Here is an 18,484-nt window from a genome sequence, read left to right on the forward strand (position 1 = left end):
GCCACTTTTGCTGGCCTGTGCAGTCTCTGGATGCTCTGGATCTCTTCTACTCCACTGCTGCTTCAATTTCCTATACACCTTACTTTTTAGTAAAAGTGTGTATTTTGCTGAGTTTTTTTTGGTCTTTTTTCACCCCTAGGCTGCTTTTGCGCGGTACCTATGCCGCCATCTTAACCAGAAGTCTGAAGCTCTTTTCACCCTTGCTTTTTTAATAGAGAGTTTTATAGGTGTAGGCCCTCTTGTAGCCCATGATTGATGGTAGCTTGATATTGGTGAGTGGGCTTATGTTTGGATATGGTTCTGACTTGTTTCCCACCTCCAGCTATGGGTCCTGTACCACTGAGGGGATCAGTTAGCCAAATCAAGAGCAGTTGGTTCCCTACCATGGCTGTATGCCACTATTGCACTTGTGTGGGCATTACAACAGGTTATTTGTTGCTAAGTAGGTTAGACCATGAGTTGCTTGGACACATATTAGTCATTTCTCCCAGTTGCCCATGTAGCACCTACTGGTACTAGACACGCTGACTGTCTGGGGACTGACTCTCTCCTGGCGTCCAGCCATGCCGTTCCATTTTACGTGTCGGTTGCTTATGGAGTCTTCAGCAATAGGGTCTTACCACTGACCTTTGGTGGGTCATCAAGTACTCTGACAGAAATCTGTCATTCTTTTAGGAAACATTGTAGGTTTCTTTGATCAAAAGCTCATTGTGGATGGTAGCCCCATGCTGGTACTGGGAGTTACAGGTCAGTGCCCACTAAGAAAAGGAGGAAAAAGATAACTAATGTACAAAAGTTAGAGAGGTGAGAGAGGGAAAGGGAGAGAGAGGGAGGGAGATGTAGAAGATATGGTTAGACATAATCCTATACTCTCCAGTGTCTTGTGGTTCAGGTGTTTCCTGTAAGGACCTGGTGAAGGTTCAACCATTTGGTCTGCCTTTAAGGAAGTAGAATTTTATGGTCCCTTTGCCATTTGGGTATAGATAAAGTGTTTTGTACCACTTCGATGCCCTCCCCTCCCTCCCCATCCATCCTAGTGTCTAGTCCATTAGATGCTTGCTGGGTATGTCAGGTATCTTGGGTAGATTCAGGTTAAGTGCTGTAGATGAGTGAGACTATGTGGCGATTTTTTTTTTTTTTTCTTGAATTGGGTAAGTTCACTGAAAATGATCTGTTCCAGGTTCAACTAGTTTTCCTCAAATTTCATTGTGTCATTTTTTTCTTACTGCTGTATAGAATTCCATTGTGTAGATATGCCACATCTTAGTTATCCATTCTGCTAGTGATGGATATTTGGATTGATTCCAGCTCTTAGCTATTATGAATTGAGCTGCTACAAACATGGTTGAGCAAATCTCTCTGACCTGTGCTTTCAAGGTTTTAGGGTAGATGTCCAGTAAGGGAAGAACTAGGTCTGTTGGTATCTCTATAGTCAGCTTTTTCCAGAGTCTCCATGTTGCTTTCCAAAGTGGTGGTTCCATCCTACATTCCTACCAACAGTGGATGAGTGTTCTTACATCTCCACATCCTCGCCAGCATTTATTTTCATTTGCTTTTTTGATGTTTGCTATCCTTATTGGGGTAAAGTGGCATCTCAGTTGTTTTAATTTCCATTTCTCTGATGATTGGGGTTAATGAACATTTTCGTAAGTGTGTGCTTTCCATTTGTGTTTCTTCCTCTGTGAACTGCCTATTCAGCTCTTTGCCCCATTTTGTGAGTGGGGTGTTTGACTTCTTACTGTTTAGATTTTTGAGTTCTTTGTGGATTCTAGAGATTAGGCCTCTATCAGTTGGATAACCCACAAATGTTTTCTCCGGTTCTGTTGGCAATCTATTGGCTTTGCTTATTGTAGGCTTGTCTGTAAAGAAACTCTTCAGCTTCATGTGATCCCATTGGTTGATTGTTTCAGATCGTGAGCTACTGGAGTTTTGTTCAGGAAGTCTTTTTCCATTCCTATATCATGGAAAGTACTTCCTAAATTTTCTTCTGGTAGTATTCAAGTTTCTGGTCTTATATTGAGGTCTTTGATCCATTTGGATTTCAGTGTAGTGCATGGTGAACTGTGTAGATCAAGTTTCAGTTTCCTGCATGTGGTTATCCAGTTTGTCCAGCACCATTTGTTGAAGATGCTGTCTTTTTTCCAGCCTATATAGTTTGGGCCTTTGTCGAATATCAAGTAGCTATAGTTGCTTGACCCAAAGTCTGGGTCCTCAAGTCTATTCCATTGGTCTACACTCCTGTTTTTATGCCAGTACCATGCTGATTTTATTACTATGGCTTTGTAATATAGCTTTAGATCAAGTATGGTGATGCCACCAGAGGTATTTCTTTTGCTGAGGATATGTTTGGATATGCGAGGCCTTCTGCCTTTCCATATGAAATTTGAGATCATTTTTTTCTATCTCTGTGAAGAACATTGTAGGGAATTTAATTGGAATTGCATTAAATCTATATATTGCCTTTGGTAGGATTGTCATCTTCACAATGTTAATTCTGCCTATCCAGGAGTTGGGAGGTCTTTCCATTTTCTCAAGTTCTCCTCAATTTCTTTCTTGAGTTGTTTTATGTTTTCGTTGTATAGATCTTTCACTTACTTGGTTAACGTTATTCCAAGCTATTTTTGTTGTTGTTGTCATTATTGAAAATGGGAATATGTCCCTTATTTTTTTCTCTGTATCTTTGTCATTTGCATATAGAAATGCTACTGATTTTTGTGCATTTATTTTGTATCCTGCTACTGTGCTATAGGAGTTAATCACCTTCAGGAGTTTTGGGATGGAGTCTCTCGGGTCTCTTACTTATACAATCATGTCATCAGCAAATAGAGCTAACTTAACTTCTTCCTTTCCAAATTGTATCCCTTTTATTTCCTTCTCCTGTCTTATTGTTGGAGCTAGGACTTCCAGTACTATATTGAAGAGCAGAGGTGAGAGTGGACAACCCTGTCTTCTTCCTGATCTTAATGGGAGTTCCTCCAGTCTCTCTCCATTAAGTATTAATTGGGCCTTCAGAGCTTTGTATATTGCCTTTATTATGTTAAGATATGAACCAACCATGCCAATTTTCCCCAATGTTTTGATCATGAAGTGATGTTGTATCTTGTCAAAGGCCTTTTCTGCATCTATTGAAAGGATCATGTGATTTTTATGTTTAACCTTGTTTATGTGGTATATTGCATTGACAGCTTCCGTATGTTGACTCACCCCTGTGTTCCTAGGATGAATCCCACTTGGTTGAGGTGGATAATGCTTTAGATGTGTTGTTGGATTCGGTTTGTGAGGATTTTGTTCAGGATCTTTGCATCTAAGTTCATTAGGAAAATAGGCTGGTAGTTTTCTTTTCTTGTGGCATCTCTGCCTGGTCTTGGAATTAGGATGATACTAGCTTCATAAAAGGAGTTGGGTAGCTTTTCATGTTCTCCAATTTTGTGGCACAGTTTGAGGAAGATTAGTGTGAGGTCTTCCATGAAGGTTTGATAGAATTCAGGTGAGAAGCCATCTGGTCCTGGACTCTTCATTTTAGGGAGGTTTTTTTTATTACCTTTTCAATCTCCATGAGTGTGATGGGTTCATTGAGGTGATTAATCTGCTGTGAGTTTAGCTTTGATAGATGGTAGGCATCCAGGAACTTATCCATCTCCTCCACATTATCCCATTTTGTGGAGTAGAGGTTTTTGAAATAAGTCCTGATAATTCTCCCAATTTCATTTATGTTTGTTGTGATCTCTCCCTTTTCATTTTGAATTTTGTTAATTTGAAGCTCCTCCTTTTTTTGCTTGATCAAATTGGCTAGGGGTTTGTCAATCTTGTTTATTTTTTCAAAGAACTAGTCTTTGTTTCATCAATTGTCTTGTTTCCTTGGTTTCCAATTCATTAATTTCTGCTCAGATTTTAATTATTTCTTTCCTTCTGGAGCTCTTTGGGTTGCATTTTTCTTGTTTTATCAGTGCCTTTAAGTGGATGGTTAGGTTGTTGATTTGGGATCTTTCTGTCTTTTTTATGAAGGCTTTGAGTGCTATGAATTTTCCCCTGAGGACCGCCTTCATTGTGTCCCATAAGTTTTGGTTTGGTGTGTTCTCATTGTCATTCAATTCCAGGAATTTTGCAATTTCATTTTTTATTTCATCCACTATCCATTTATTGTTTAAGAGTGTGCTATTCAGTTTCCAGGTGCCATTGGGATTCTTGGTGGGTCTTTTGTTGTTGATTTCTAGCAATATAGCATTGTGATCTGATATCATGCAGGGAATTATGCCTGTTTTCTAAATATGTGGAGGCAATCTTTGTGCCCCAGTATATGGTCTATTTTAGAGAATGTTCCATGGGCTGCTGAGAAGAACATGTAGTCTGTGGATTTGGGATGGAAAGTTCTGTGGATGTCCATTAGGTCTAAGTGCTCTATGGTTTTGTTGAGCTCTCTTACTTCCCTGTTGAGCTTCTGTTTGGATGATCTGTCTATTATTGGTAATGGTGTATTGAAGTCTCCAGCTATGATGGTGTTGGTGGTTATTCCTGTTTTATTGTCAAGTAGGTTTTGTTTTATGAACTGTGGTGCCCCTGTGTTTGGTACATACAGATTTATGATTGGTAGTATCCTCTTGATTGATTGTTCCCTTGATAAGTAGGAAGTAGTCTTCTTTGTTTTTTTAATTATTTTTGGTTTGAAGTCTATTTTATCCAATATTAATATTAATATAGCTACACCTGCTTGTTTCCTATTCCCATTTGCTTGGAATATTGTTTTCCACCCTTTCACCCTGAGGAGGTGTCTGTCTTTAGTGGTGAGGTGGGTTTCTTGAAGGCAACAGATTGAGGGGTCTAATTTTTTGATCCATCCTGTTAGCTTGTGTCTCTTGATGGGTGAATTAAGGCCACTAACATTTAGGGTAATGACTGTGAGATTTGATTTAATCCCTGCCATATTGTGATGGTAGCTGTGTGTTGGTGTTTTCATCGGCTTTGAAGTTTTTGTGCCTACTCTGAGTTTAGTTATTGTGATCTGCTTCTTGTAGGCATTTGAGTTTGATTATTTGTTTCTTCTCTGTAGAGAATTTCCTGAAATACTCTCTGCAGGTTTGGTTTTGTGTTCATATAGTTGTAAAGTTGAGTTTTGTCATGCAAACTTTTTCTTTCACCATTTTATATGAGGATTACTTTTGCTGGGTAGAGTAGTTTGGGTTGGAAGCCATAGGTTCTTAGACTTTGGAGAGTTTCATTCCAGGTACTTCTAGCTTTCAGTGTTTCCATTGAGAAGTCTGAAGTAATTCTGATGTGGTTACCTTTGAAAGTGATGGGCTGTTTCTCCCTAGCTGCTTGTAGGATTTTCTCTTTGGCGTCATTGTTTAGAGTCTTAATGATAATATATCTTGGAGAGTTTCTCCTTCGGTCCAGTCTATTTGGAGTTCTGTTGGCTTCTTGTATCTTGATGGGCCTTTCTTTTAAGAGACTGGGGAAGTTTTCTTCAATTATTTTGTTAAATAATTTCTCCATGCCTTTGTTGTGAATTTCTTCTCCTTCTGGTATTCCAATGATTCTGATATTAGGACGTTTAAGTGTATCCCACAATTCCCTCATGTTCTGTTCACAGGAACTTTTGAACTTACTGAAATTTTTGAACTCTCAAACTGTTTCTTTCGTCTTGTCTTCCAGATCAGAGTTTCTATCCCTGCTTCGCTGACTCTGTTCTTGAGAGCCTCTAGAGAGTTTTGGACTTGTTCAATTAAGTTTGCATTTTCTACTACTTTTCTCTGTATCATTTTCATTGCCCTGTCAAGCTCCCTTTTCACATGATTTTCTGATTTTCTTGATGATTCTTGGAATTCATCCTTGCATTTCTTTATGTCTTCATCTAGTATGGCCAGCTGATTTTTAAGGTCCTCTTTTTTTTCACTGTCTCTCAAATCTGTTAACTCTCTGTGAACTCCTTCCAATTTCTTATCAATTTATTGTGGCTAAGTGATGGTAGCATCCACACGATTACCGGTCCTTTGTTGCTTTCCTGCAAGTTCTACCAGTAGATTGGTCAGGATTGCATTGCTCATAGCTTCAATTTGATATTCTGATCCTAATGACTCTTCTATGTTTTGGTTAGATGTAATCATTGTAGGACTGGATGATCTAACTGGATTTTTTTGCCTTTGATTTTCCATGTTATTTCTTTTGCGCTTTGGTCTGCCCATGACATTGTATGGGAAGGTAGGTGGGTGGATCAGCCTGGGCTCTAGCTCAATGGGAATCTGAGGCAGCCTGGGGCAGTTGCCAAGCAGCCTGGGGTTTGGCTCCCACTTGCCAATGCTGCCTATCTACTGCCTGAGAGGGGCGCCAAAGTTGCCTGAATTCTCAAGTGGTAATATGCCAAAGCTGCCTGAATTCGAGTTTGGAGGGAAACTGAGGTACCAAGCCCCGAAGCAGCCCAAATTCTGACTGGGAACACTGGGCCCTGAAACTTCTGCGTTCCCCCACCACAGGAGAATGGGGGATGGCCAGTGTGATAGACATGTAGAGGATGGCACCTGAGCTGTCGCCAGCAAGAGACACAGTCTGGGCTTGTGTGGCAGTTGTGGTGGGACTGGGCTCACTGAAACATGCAGCAGCAGGAGCCATAATGTGGGCAAGTGTGCAGAGCAGTTTAAGCTCGTGCAGTGGGTGTTTGGTGGGAGGGGTGGTCTACCCGCCTGCGAGGGGATCCGCCATTCCCTGTTTCCCTCCCCCTCTGTGCCCTCCCACTGACAAGAAGACCCAGCAAACCCTTAATGTCTTACCTTTCTTTCCCCGGAATTTGCAGCACAGCTAGGTGGTCACCATCTTGGCCAGAAATCCAGCCAAAAATGTGGTTTTTTTAAATAGGCAAACTATAATGGCTTATCTGGCCTATTTTCTTCTTATCCACAGAACATCATGAAAGACTCCAGACATACTCTACTGTATAATCCTGCTAGCATGTGTCATGTAATAGGGCAGATGTCTTCCTGTATGCTTCACACATAGGAGTTTTTAAAGTTCTCACAATAGTACCAATGTGAGAACTATTTTTATCTATATATTATAACCAGAACAACTGACAACATGAAATTATATACCTTGCCCAGAGCTATCTGTAAATATAAATTGGTCTGATTTATCTCTTGAAATCTGTTTTTATTAAGGCAAGAATGTGATACTTAATACTCCTTTCTACTCTGATTGCACTTGGGTCATCTGTTTGGTGTTGTTAAGAGTTTTATCAGTCTCATTTCCATGTCCACCTGTTTGCACAGAATACTACGCCAGTGTCCAAGCCAGTTTTCTCAGTCTTTGTAGTGATCAAAATTCTTTGAAAACCCCAGAATGGAAATCTCAGGCACACATAGTATCTAAATCCTATCTTACCTTTTACTTCTACTTTAAATAATTCAATCAGAATACTGTAATTGAACAGAATGCTAGAGATCCCATAAATATACATAATGTAAGATAGTGAATTGCTTTATTCATCTGTAATTATATCTTTTTATTTATTGAGAACTTTCTTTTTTAAAATTTTATTTTATTTTATTTTTTCTCAATTTTTAAACATTTTCCATGATTATAACAAATATTCCATGGTAATACCCTCCCTCCCCCCCCCTTTTCCCCTTTGAAATTCCATTCTCTATAAAAATAAGGAACACTTCATGAATTTGTGTGTCGTCTTTGCGCAGGGGCCATGCATTGTAATCTGTATATCATTCCAGTTTTAGTATATGTGCTGACAAAGCAAGCACGAGAACTTTCATATATGAAGATACTGCAAATTGGTCACATTCCCTTCAGGTTATACTCTTATATACTTTCTTCCCTGCATACATAGTGGTGTTTGCCTATGATCTCAATACTGGGGAGGCAGAGGCAGGAGGCTATTCAGTTTGAAGCAAGCCTGGGCTACATAGCAAGTTCTAAGATAGTCTGGGCTGTATAGTGAGACCATGTATCCTTTTTCCCTACCAAAAGTTTAATTATAGTAAATCTTTTGGATCCTGTATTAATTGCTTTAATTTACTTAATTCTTATACATATAACTATAGCTGAGGTATTATTTAGAGATAAAGAAATTGAGATTAAGTAGTTTTATACAAGGTAAAACACTTCATTGTTAAGCTAGCATTATGAACAAAATCTGAACTGAAATTCTTTTCTGTATGTGTGTGGTGCGTATAGTATGTGTTAGGGGGTTGGTAGATGTACCTACCCCATATGCACATGGGGTAAGGCCAGAGGAGAATGATAGGTGTCCTCCCCTATTGCTCATTTGTGTGCTTCCTTGAAATGGCAGCTTTCACTTACCCTGGAGCTACCATTTTATCACTCAGAGTGGCTGACAAGCAAGTCCAAGGGATTCTCTACTCTCCAACAGGACTGAGGTTACAGGGATGCATGCCAAGCTGAACTGGAACTCTTAACCCATTATACTTTACTATTTCACAAAATCTTTTCCCATAGTTTTCAAAAATTGTATATATACTAACGATGTACAGACTTTCCTGTCCCAGTTCCCTAAACAATACAATTTAACAATGACATACATAGCATCTGCATTGTATTATAAATTCGTCTAGAGATTATTTAAATTTTAAAGTACAAGGGAGGATATGCAAAGTTTCTATGCAGACGTTTTGGTATCCAGGAAGAGGTCTTGAAATCAATCCCTCATGTCCTTTTTCTTCTGTCTTTGTCTGTGTGTGTGGGGGTGGGGTTCATGTGTTTGTTGTGAGGGATGTGAGACAGAATCCTACTGTATAGCCCAGTCTGGCATGCAGTACTCCTGCTTTCCTAGTGATGAGATTACAGGCATATACCACCCCACCTGGCTCTGATTAGTCATCTTAAAAAGGTAATGTAAGCTATATAGTGAGACCCTCAATGTAGAGTAGGCATTCTTTTTCTATGCTTTATTGTCTACCATTCAGTCTTTGCCCCAAAATAAGCACAGACATGTATTTAGTAATACAAAATTGTATAAATATATCTATCAAAAGATTAGTTGAATCAGTAATTCAATCAATTTAAAAAAATCAGAAAATGAAGTTTTTACAAAGTATACATTTGAGAGAGTGAGAAAAACAATGGCACACCAGGGTCTCCTGCCTCTGCAAACTAATTCCAGACATATTTCCACTTTGTGCATCCGACTTTACATGGGTACTGGGGAATTGAACCCAGACTATCAGGCTTTGCAAGCAAGTACCTTCAACCACTGAGCAATCTCTCTAGCTTAAAATGAAGTCTTGTTAAGTATTGAAATATGGGCATTACTTTGAATTAGAGCTAAATTTCAGAAGCTTCCACAAGTGGGCAATAGAATCATCACAAAGGGCCTCCTTGTTGTTTTGAGTTGTTATTATTCTGTTTTTTCCTCCATCACATACTTTTAGAATGCCACTGTGTGCCAAATACTCTCCTAGGTATCCAGAAAAATGATGGGAGACTACTAACTGTACCATTTGTACTCTGAGTTAGCAATTTAGTTGAAAATCTTTATGAAATGTATAGTGACAAAAAAATCCCAATATGTGCAATATACCCTTCTTAGGAGTCTTCAATGTAGCTGTAGAACAGATACACATAAATAAGTATATGAGTGTGAGCCCAAGAAGAAAAGAATATACAAAAAGTTAGAAAAATGGGAAAGAAAATTGTTAAGATAATATAAATTTGCATTCATATTTACTTCTTATGAAGATTCAAACTGTTCAAGTGTTTATGTATAGTATTTCTTACATATTTTAATATCCTGTGCTATTCATTATAACACAAGTTGTTTTGCTTTAGACCAACTGGTGGGAGTGACAAGTGGACTGCAACAGCTTGTGACTGTCTTTCCTTGTATCTCACTGGAGCTTTAGCAACTATAATCCTTCAGGTAAGTAGTGGAGTAAACAGTTAAAACAGATGTATATTATTTCATTGATGTCTTCATCAATTCAGTTTATTTTCTTCTTGAGAAAACAGTAGCAACTGTTTGGAACATATTACAAATTTTGTCAGTCTTATGTCAAGGTATTATATTTTTTCATAATATTCTATGGCTGGGCATGATGGTACATGTCCATAACTTCAGTGGTTGGAAGGTAAAAGCAGGAAGATTGAGAATTAAAGTCTATCCTGGGCTACGATAGTAAGACCCTGTCTCAAAAAAATCAAAATAAATAAATGAGTAGCTAAATAATAGATGAATCACAATATTTTTAATGAGGCTAGGAAGGTTGCTTAATGGTTTAAGAGTAAGGCCCTGATACGCCCATTCTCTCTCTCTTGTTTTTTTTTTTTTTTTTTTTTTTGGTTTTTCGAGGTAGGGTCTCACTTTAGCCCAGGCTGACCTGGAATTCACTATGCAGTCTCAGCGTGGCCTCGAACTCATGGCAATCCTCTTACCTCTGCCTCCTAAGCACTGGGATTAAAGGCATGCGCCACCACACATGGCCTCTTTCTCTCTCTACTGCCTCTTTTCTCTCTTTCTCTCTCTCTCAAATAAATATATATATATGTATATATGCTGAACTTTATTTCTGATGTGACAATGTGTTATTTCTTTCTTTTTTTTTTTTTTGTCAATTGCACTGCTCATGCTTACAGTGTATGAGCTTCAGAGACAGAAGTTGGTGGTGTGTGTGTGGAACCTAACACAGTCAACCTCAGCATTCATGAGAAAACGTTTTCCACTTGAGGTGTGGCAGACACAGTGATAGTTGTTCCCCAACATCCACTCTTCTATGTTAATAGAATTTCTTTTTAATTTTTATTAGCATTTTCCATGATTATAAAAACAATCCTGTGTTAATTCCCTCCCTCCCCTCCCCCATTTTCTCCTTTGAAATTCCATTCTCCATCATATTACCTCCCCATAACAATGTGTTATTTCTTGAGGCCTATGTAATACTGTATTTAATCCCCAAAGAGGGAAACTGCCATTTTCCTATCACTTAGTATTTCTTGTTTTAAATTTCTTATTTGAAGGCTGGAGGGATTGCTTAGTTTGGTTAAGGCCTGTAAAGCCAAAAGACCCAGGTTCGATTCCCCAAGGACCCACATTAGCCACATGCACAAGGGGGCACACGCATCTGGAGTTTGTTTGCAGCAGCTGGAGGCCCTGGCATGCTCATTCTCTCCCCTCCCTCCCTCCCACCCTCCTTCCTTCTCTTTCTTTCTCTCCCTCTTTGTCTGTCAAATAAATAAAAATATTTTAAAATTTCTTATTTGATTAAAAAAAAACATTGCTTGTGAGAAGAGTTCTCTAAATAATTTTTAACTTATTCATGAGAGAGAGAATTGGCATGCCAGGGCCTCCAGCCACTGAAGTCAAACTCCAGATGCATGTGCCACCTTGTGTGCATGCATGACCTGGTGCACATGTACAACGTTGTGCACATAGTCATTTTGTGCATCAGGCTTATGTGGGTTTTGGGGAATTGAACCTGGATCCTTAGCCTTTGCAGGAAGCACCTCTCTGTAACCCAAGCGTTCACTTTTATGTCTCATATTTATTCTCCTCTTAATTTTCTGAAGGAAAACAGCACAACATGGCCATTACCTGTGAAAATTTTCTGCCGAGATGAGAAAGGAGAGCGTGTTGATGTTTCTAAATATTTGATTAAAAAAGGTTTGGCTTTGAGAGAAAGAAGGTACAGACTTTTAATTTTTTTAATCAGTGTATGATATATGCTTCCTAATTACTTGTGTAAATCTTGTTATGGATACTTACAAACCTAAGTTGTATGTTATTTGCTGTTAAAGAAGATTTATAAACTTATAGCTCCTGAAGAATCCACTCAGAAACAGATAATTCTTTTTCTGGTCTGTCAGCTCTTCCATGGTGAAACCTAGTTATTGCAAACTAGCTGTCACACTTTCTCATTTCCTTTGTCATTTACATTCTAATAAGAATATTCTTGGGCTAGAGGGATGGTTTAGTAGTTAAGGAGCTTACATGCAAAGCCAAAGGACCCAGGTTTGATTCCCCAGGACCCACGTAAGCCAGATGTATAAGGTGACACATGCATCTGGAGTTAGTTGCAGTGGCCAGAGGCCCTGGCGTGCCCATATTCATTCATTCATTCATATTCTCTCTCTCTCCGTCCCTCCTTCTCCCTCCCCCTCCCTCCCTTTTCTGTCTTTCCCTGCCTCGCTTTTTCTCTCAAATGAATAAAACTTTAAAATACTTTTAAAAAAGAATATTCTTACAAAGAATAAGGAAACTGTATAGTAGGTACTAGATCTGACACTTTTGCTATCCTTTGCTTAGAAATGTTTGAACTTTATGTTGGAAATTCTGGCTAGTATATATGTGCACTAGAGATGCATATCAAAAGGTAATATTTATCATTACTAACTGCTGATGTGGCTCCATGGTAGAGCACTTCCTAGCATGCTCAAGACCCTATTATTTACATTTTAAGATCTTTTCAGGTACTCAATTTAGAATTCAAGCAACTTTGTTCAAAAGGAGAAAGAATGGGATATTGCTAGAGATCTAGTTTTATCCTTTCCTCTTGTAGATGTGAAGATATGTTGGAGACATGTTTCAAACAGCTGCTTTGTATCAGGCATGCCCAGATCTCCTTAGATGTGATTCCCTTAAGATGTAATCCGTATAAAACAGAGAATGAGAAACCAGAAATGGTAGTTCCATAGGTGTGGTAGGCATAGTCATAGTTACCTGGGCTTTGGCAAAAAGCCAGACTCCCAGTTTTTAATCCTACATCTTGGACCCCATTTACTTTAGATTAAAGTAATTCCTTTAAAAAAAAGGAAAGAAGGTAAAGTGAAATACTAAGCACATAAATGCCACTTTTGTAATCTGCTTTTACATCTTTGAAACTTGCTATTGTGGGGCACAGACTGACAATAGAAATTGAAGTTTTGGTCTGGAGAGATAGCTCAGCAAGCAGTTAAAGGCACTTGCTTGCAAAGCCTGATGGCCTGGGTACAGTTCCCCAGTACCCACATAAAGCCAAATATACAAAGTGGTACATGCATCTGGAGTTTGTTTGCAGGGGCAAGAGGCCCTTGTGTGCCCATATTTTCATTCTCTCTCTCTCTCCCTCCCCCCTTCTATCTCTGTGTGTCTCACCTTGCAAATAAATAAATAATAGTTTTTAAAAATTTAAGTTTTAAGGGCTGAAAAGATGGCTCAGCAGTTAAGGCACTTGCCTGTAAAGCTTAAGGACCTGAGTTCAGTTACCCAGTACCCACATTAAGCCAGATACACAAGGTGGCACATGCCTCTGGAGTTCATTTGCAGCGGTCTAAGGCCCTGGCAAGCCCATTCTCTCTTTCTCTCTCTCCCTCTTTCATTCTGTCACAAATAAAGAAAAATTAAAAATTGAAGTTTTATACACCTGCTTAATCATACTTATTTCCTAAAAAAAATATAGGAGATTGGGAGAAACAAGAATCTGTAATCTTGCTGAAACAGAGCCTTAAAAAACCCTCTTTTTTAAAAAAACAAATAAGCATACTTATATTGAAAATTCTAGGATTTTTCTTATAATCATACTTTTTAATTGGAAAAAAATAACAATGGAATTTTGTATTATCATCAGTGCCAACTACCTGAATAGCACTTGTGTTTTAAAGAGCTTCACATTCACTTTATATTGTTTTGTGAATGCTAATAATTTACCACATGTGCATATTCTAACTATAAACTAGATTAGAATCAACCTGCAGACATTGTATTTTCCAATAACATAGTAAACAGTACTTGTAAAATACTTCTTAGAAGATTTTGAGATGGCATGTAAACCTGGGTGTGGTATCTTATACCTGTAATTCCTATGCTTATAGAGGCCAAAGCAGGAAGATCATGAGTTTGAGACCAGCTTGGGCTACCTAGTGAATTTTGTACATCAGCCTGGACAACATTTCAGAGACCATGTCTAAATAAATAGATAGAGTAAACTTGAGATAGTAATTAAAATCCTTAAGTGAAATTGTGTTATAATTATGTTATAATTTCACTCATCAATCTCAATTACAATATACTCATAAATTATAATGTAAGTGATTTTTATGTAGCTTCAGTCGGTAAAGGCTCATGACATCTCAGAGGCAGAAAGTCCAAATAGAAAGCACTGCTTAGTATTTCCAGGTTCTTAAAACCATCAGAGGGGCTGGAGAGATGGCTTAGCAGTTAAGGTGCTTGTTTGTGAAGCCTAAGGACCCATGTTTGACTCTCCAGGTCCCACGTAAGCCACACGCACAAATTAATGCACGTGCACAAGGTTGAACATTTGCACAAGGTGACACACAGGTCTGGAGTTCAATTGCAATGGCTGGAGGCCCTAGTGCGCCAATTCTCTTTCTCTCTTGCACTCTCACTCTCACATAAAAACAAAAAAATGCCAGTCTGTTGGGCTTGCCTCAAAAAAAAAAAAAAATCAGAGAAAGAATTTAGGCAGGAAAGAAAGTTTATTACAAGACAAAGGTACACACTCAAATGATGCGTATGGGCTTCTCAAAAGAGATGGGATCTTGGATAGCTAGTTTATGAGTATACTTTAATGTAGGGTAGAATTATTGATGCGTTGAGAAGGAAAGGCAGAGAATCCAGGAATGCATGGGAGCTCCTAGAAAAGGAGTCTGATCCCTCTTTTCTTTTCCTATATGGGGTTTTACAGATGGGACATAGTCTATCAGCTGCTTTCTTATTGCTTTAAAAAGCATACAACCAGAAGCTGCTTAAGGAAAGAAGGGGTTTATTTTCAGTTTACAGTTTCATCCTGGTATGGAAAGCATGGCAGAAGTAGGAAAATGGCAGAAAAGGAGAGAGACAGAGTTGGAAGAAGGGAAAGGGGAAGGAAGGAAGAGAAAGAAGTGGAAAGAAAGAAGAGAAGGGAAGGAAAAAGACACACAGTATGCAGGACTGAACTATAAAACCTACTCTCACTGACACAGTTCATCCAGCAAGCCTCCACCTCCTAAATGTTCCACCACCTTCCAGAACAGTATCATCAGCTGAAAATTGATTATGCAAATACCTAAGTCTATGGGGACATTGACCATTCAAACTGCTACACATGATGGAGCCTGTGGTTTTGAAAGGCTAGTGATATGGAGCAAAGAACACTTCACAGTTGTCTCGATCCACCATGTTGGTCTCTGGTGGTTTGGTGGTCTTGTATCTGGTTGAGTGGTCTATGATTATTTGCTGTAAATACAGTTTTACAGTTGCATTAGTCTCTGGCCACCAAGCCATTTGTCTTCTCTGACTATCTAGCCTACCTCATGAATAAATAGACCAGTAGATCCCAGAGTAGAGTAGTGTTTTCTTCAAATGTTAGATATATTTGAATTGGGGTATGTGTGTGTGCGTGCATGCGTGTATGGTTTTTATTTTTTTGAGGCAAGGTCTCACTCTGTAGCCCAGAGTGGCCTTAAATTCAGAACAGCCTCCCAAATTCTGGGATTAAAGGCATGTACCATCATACCCAGCTCTAAATGTGAGGTAAATTTGGAGGATTCTTTTTATATTGTGTTCTTCTGACTTTTATACTTGCTTCTATTTAGATTTGTTCTTTTTGGGTGGGGTATTACAGAATTAATAAATCAACTAACAACCATTCATCTCAGAAGTCTCTGGAACAAGGAGATTCAGTTGTTACTACGTGTATTGAAGCTAACTTCAACAGTGACAAAAAAGCTGCTGATATAATCAAGGAATACAAAGTACATGAATTGAAGGAAAAACTTTCAGAAACAAGACCCACTGGATACTATAAACCACCAGCTATTCCTAACGTGAACACATTTGAGGCAATAGTGAGCTGTATTGGTGATGATGGAACCATATTCATAGTGCCTAAATCATCAGGTAAGATCTTTTGTGTTATTAAGGGTTAATAATAACTCTAGGCCTAGCAGCTCAAATTCTGTAATACTTGGGCAAATAACTAACCTCTCTGAACCTAATTTTTCAAGGGGTTGTTCGGAGAATTAAATGATTTCACACAATGTATGAGGTGTTTTTCATAATTCCTGACATAATAAAAGTTGCTTGAGTATTTTAATTATTATTTTAAAATACTATCACCACAGTCCCCTGCCAGAAGACCTTGCTACAAGTCCTAGCACTTGCCTGCATTAAGAGAAATCAGCATAATATATAGACATAAATCAAAAAATGAATTTACTTACAGTTTTGGCCAAAACTGAGAAGAAATTCTTAACTATAATTATTTTGCTTTGTCTATGCTAGTGTTACAAACTTACAGAAGAGGTAAGGGGAAAAAAAGCCAGGTATTATGCACCATTCCTGATCTGATGGAGTTAATGACATAACTTAACTGTCATAGCAAGCAGTGTCTTTCTCTCTTGTTTGTTTTTTGTTGTTTTTCAAGGCAGAGTCTTAATGTAGTCCAGGACAACCTAGAACTCAGGGTGGCCTCAAACTCTGCCTCCCAAGTGCTGAGATTAAAGGTGTGTACCACCACACCTGCCTACCAAACAGTATCTTTCTGACAGCTAAAAAGACTCAACAGTTAAGTAGTGAGTTCTGATTTAATATTGTAGACAATGAAAATGAACTTTAAGTTGTTTGACTTGTTGTGTAGTCCCCTTATAAAGTTTAATAGCTATTTTGATATTCTGCTATAAAAAGGCAACAAGTTCACCATTTTCAATTAGGAAGTTTCTAAACTTAAAGGTGACCTTCAAAGAGACTGTGAAATGCCTCCATTCTACCACCTGTCAAAGCAAAGGCATAAGTGGACCTGGAGACAAAGAACCTTTGACAAATCGAGAAAAACAAGATTCTTTCCACTGAACCTTCATTAAACAGCCTAAGAGCCTTTTCTTCAAGACCTCTCAGTTGCTTAAATTTGGCCAAGAAAAGGGGTATTGAGTACTGTCTGTGTGGATGTGGGACTGGACCATCTAAAGCAGCTTCATCCCATTTAGTGTGATCTGGGCCTTAGGTGCTTTATAAGAAGTAGCCTTTATTATGTTGAGATATGGTCCATCTATACCAGGTTTCTTCAGTGTTTTGATCATGAAAGGGTGTTGTATTTTATTGAAGGCCTTTTCTGCATCTCTAGAAGTAATCATGTGATTCTTATATTTAAGTTTATTTATGAATTACATTTATCATTTTCGGATAATGCTCTTGATCGAGGTGGATTATGCTCTTTTTATTTTATTGTTGCTTTTTTCGAGGTAGGGTCTCATTGTAGCCCATACTGACCTAAAATCCTCTATGTAGTGTTAGGGTGGCCTTGAACTCACAGCGATCCTCCTACCTGTGCCTCCCAAGTGCTGGGACTAAAGGCATGCATCACAATGCCTGGTGAATGATGCTTTTGATGTGTTCCTTAAAAAAAATTATTTATTCATTTATTTATTAGAGAGAGAAACACAGAGAGGTGGGTGGATAGGCATGCCAAGGCCTCTAGCCACTGCAAACAAACTTCAGACACTTGCACTACCATATGCATCTGGCTTTATATGAGTACTGGGGAATTGAACCTAGGTCCTTTGGCTTGGCAGGCATGCACCTTAACTGCTAACCATGTTCTTGAATTCAGTTTGCATGGATTTTATCAAGCATTTTTGCATCTAAGTTCATTGGGAATGTTGGTTTATAATTTTCTGTTTTTGTGTCTGTGGTTTAGGTATTGGAATAATGCTGGCTTCATAGAAGGAGTTTGAAAACATTTCCTCATTTTCAATAATGTGAAATAATTTGAGAAGTTGTTTGGTAGAACTCAGTAGTGAATACATCAGGCCCTAGACTTTTTTGTTGGGAGATTTTTAATTAGTTTTCAGTTCTGTTAAAAATAATAGGTTTGTTTAAGAAGTCCATCTGTTCTGAATTCAGTTTTAGAAGGTGATAAGAGTCAAGAAATTCATCCAGGGCTGGGGAAATGGCTTAGCAGTTGAGGTGTTTGCCTATGAAGCTTAAGAACATTAGTTCGATTCCCTAGGACCCACGTAAGCCAGATACAAAAGGGGGCACATGCATTTAGAGTTTGTTTGCAGTGGCTAGAGGGCCTGGCATGCCCATTCTCTCTATCTGCCTATTTCTCTCTCTCTCTTCTCTCCCTCTCTCTCTCTCTCAAATAAATAAATATCTTTAAAAAAAAAAAAAAAGAAATTCATCCATTTCTACCAGGGTTTCCAATTTTGTGGAATATAGATTTTTGAAATATGTCCTGGTGATTCTTCTGTTTTTTTCTTTTGATCAGATTGGGTAGTGTTTTACCAATATTATTTTTTTCAAAAAAAAAAAAGCAGTTCATCAATCTTTTAAAATTGTATTCTTTATTTCCAATTTGTTGATTTCTGCTTTGATCTTGATAACTTTTGGGCTTGGTCTGTTCTTGTCTTTCCAGGGCCGTCAAATGGATCTTTAAGTTGTGATCTCTTTGTTTTTGTAATGTAGGAATTTAATGGTATAAACTTGCCTCTTAGAACTGCCTTTATTGTATCACATACATTTTGGTATATTGTATTTTCATTATTATTCATTTTTATA

General features: G+C 38.3%; 1 protein-coding gene and 1 non-coding gene across 3 annotated transcripts in view; one reads left to right on the forward strand and one right to left on the reverse strand.

Annotated features, from left to right (window-relative positions):
• The window catches only part of Rnf17 (ring finger protein 17), a 203,402-nt gene that overhangs the window by 133,271 nt on the left and 51,647 nt on the right, over window positions 1–18,484 (forward strand). Inside the window, exons 23-25 of one of the 2 annotated variants that reach the window (XM_004665887.2) lie at window positions 9,787–9,889; window positions 11,521–11,636; window positions 15,552–15,826. In XM_004665887.2, coding sequence (XP_004665944.2) covers window positions 9,787–9,889; window positions 11,521–11,636; window positions 15,552–15,826 — 494 coding nt within the window. The remainder of the gene's footprint in view (window positions 1–9,786; window positions 9,890–11,520; window positions 11,637–15,551; window positions 15,827–18,484) is intronic. The other variant, XM_004665886.2, reaches the window with a different exon arrangement.
• Window positions 7,635–7,742, reverse strand: LOC123459722. Its single transcript, XR_006636476.1, has one exon. It is a non-coding gene; the product is annotated as a U6 spliceosomal RNA (small nuclear RNA).

Source organism: Jaculus jaculus, chromosome 3 (assembly GCF_020740685.1).
Source record: "Jaculus jaculus isolate mJacJac1 chromosome 3, mJacJac1.mat.Y.cur, whole genome shotgun sequence".
Classification (NCBI taxonomy): domain Eukaryota; kingdom Metazoa; phylum Chordata; class Mammalia; order Rodentia; family Dipodidae; genus Jaculus; species Jaculus jaculus.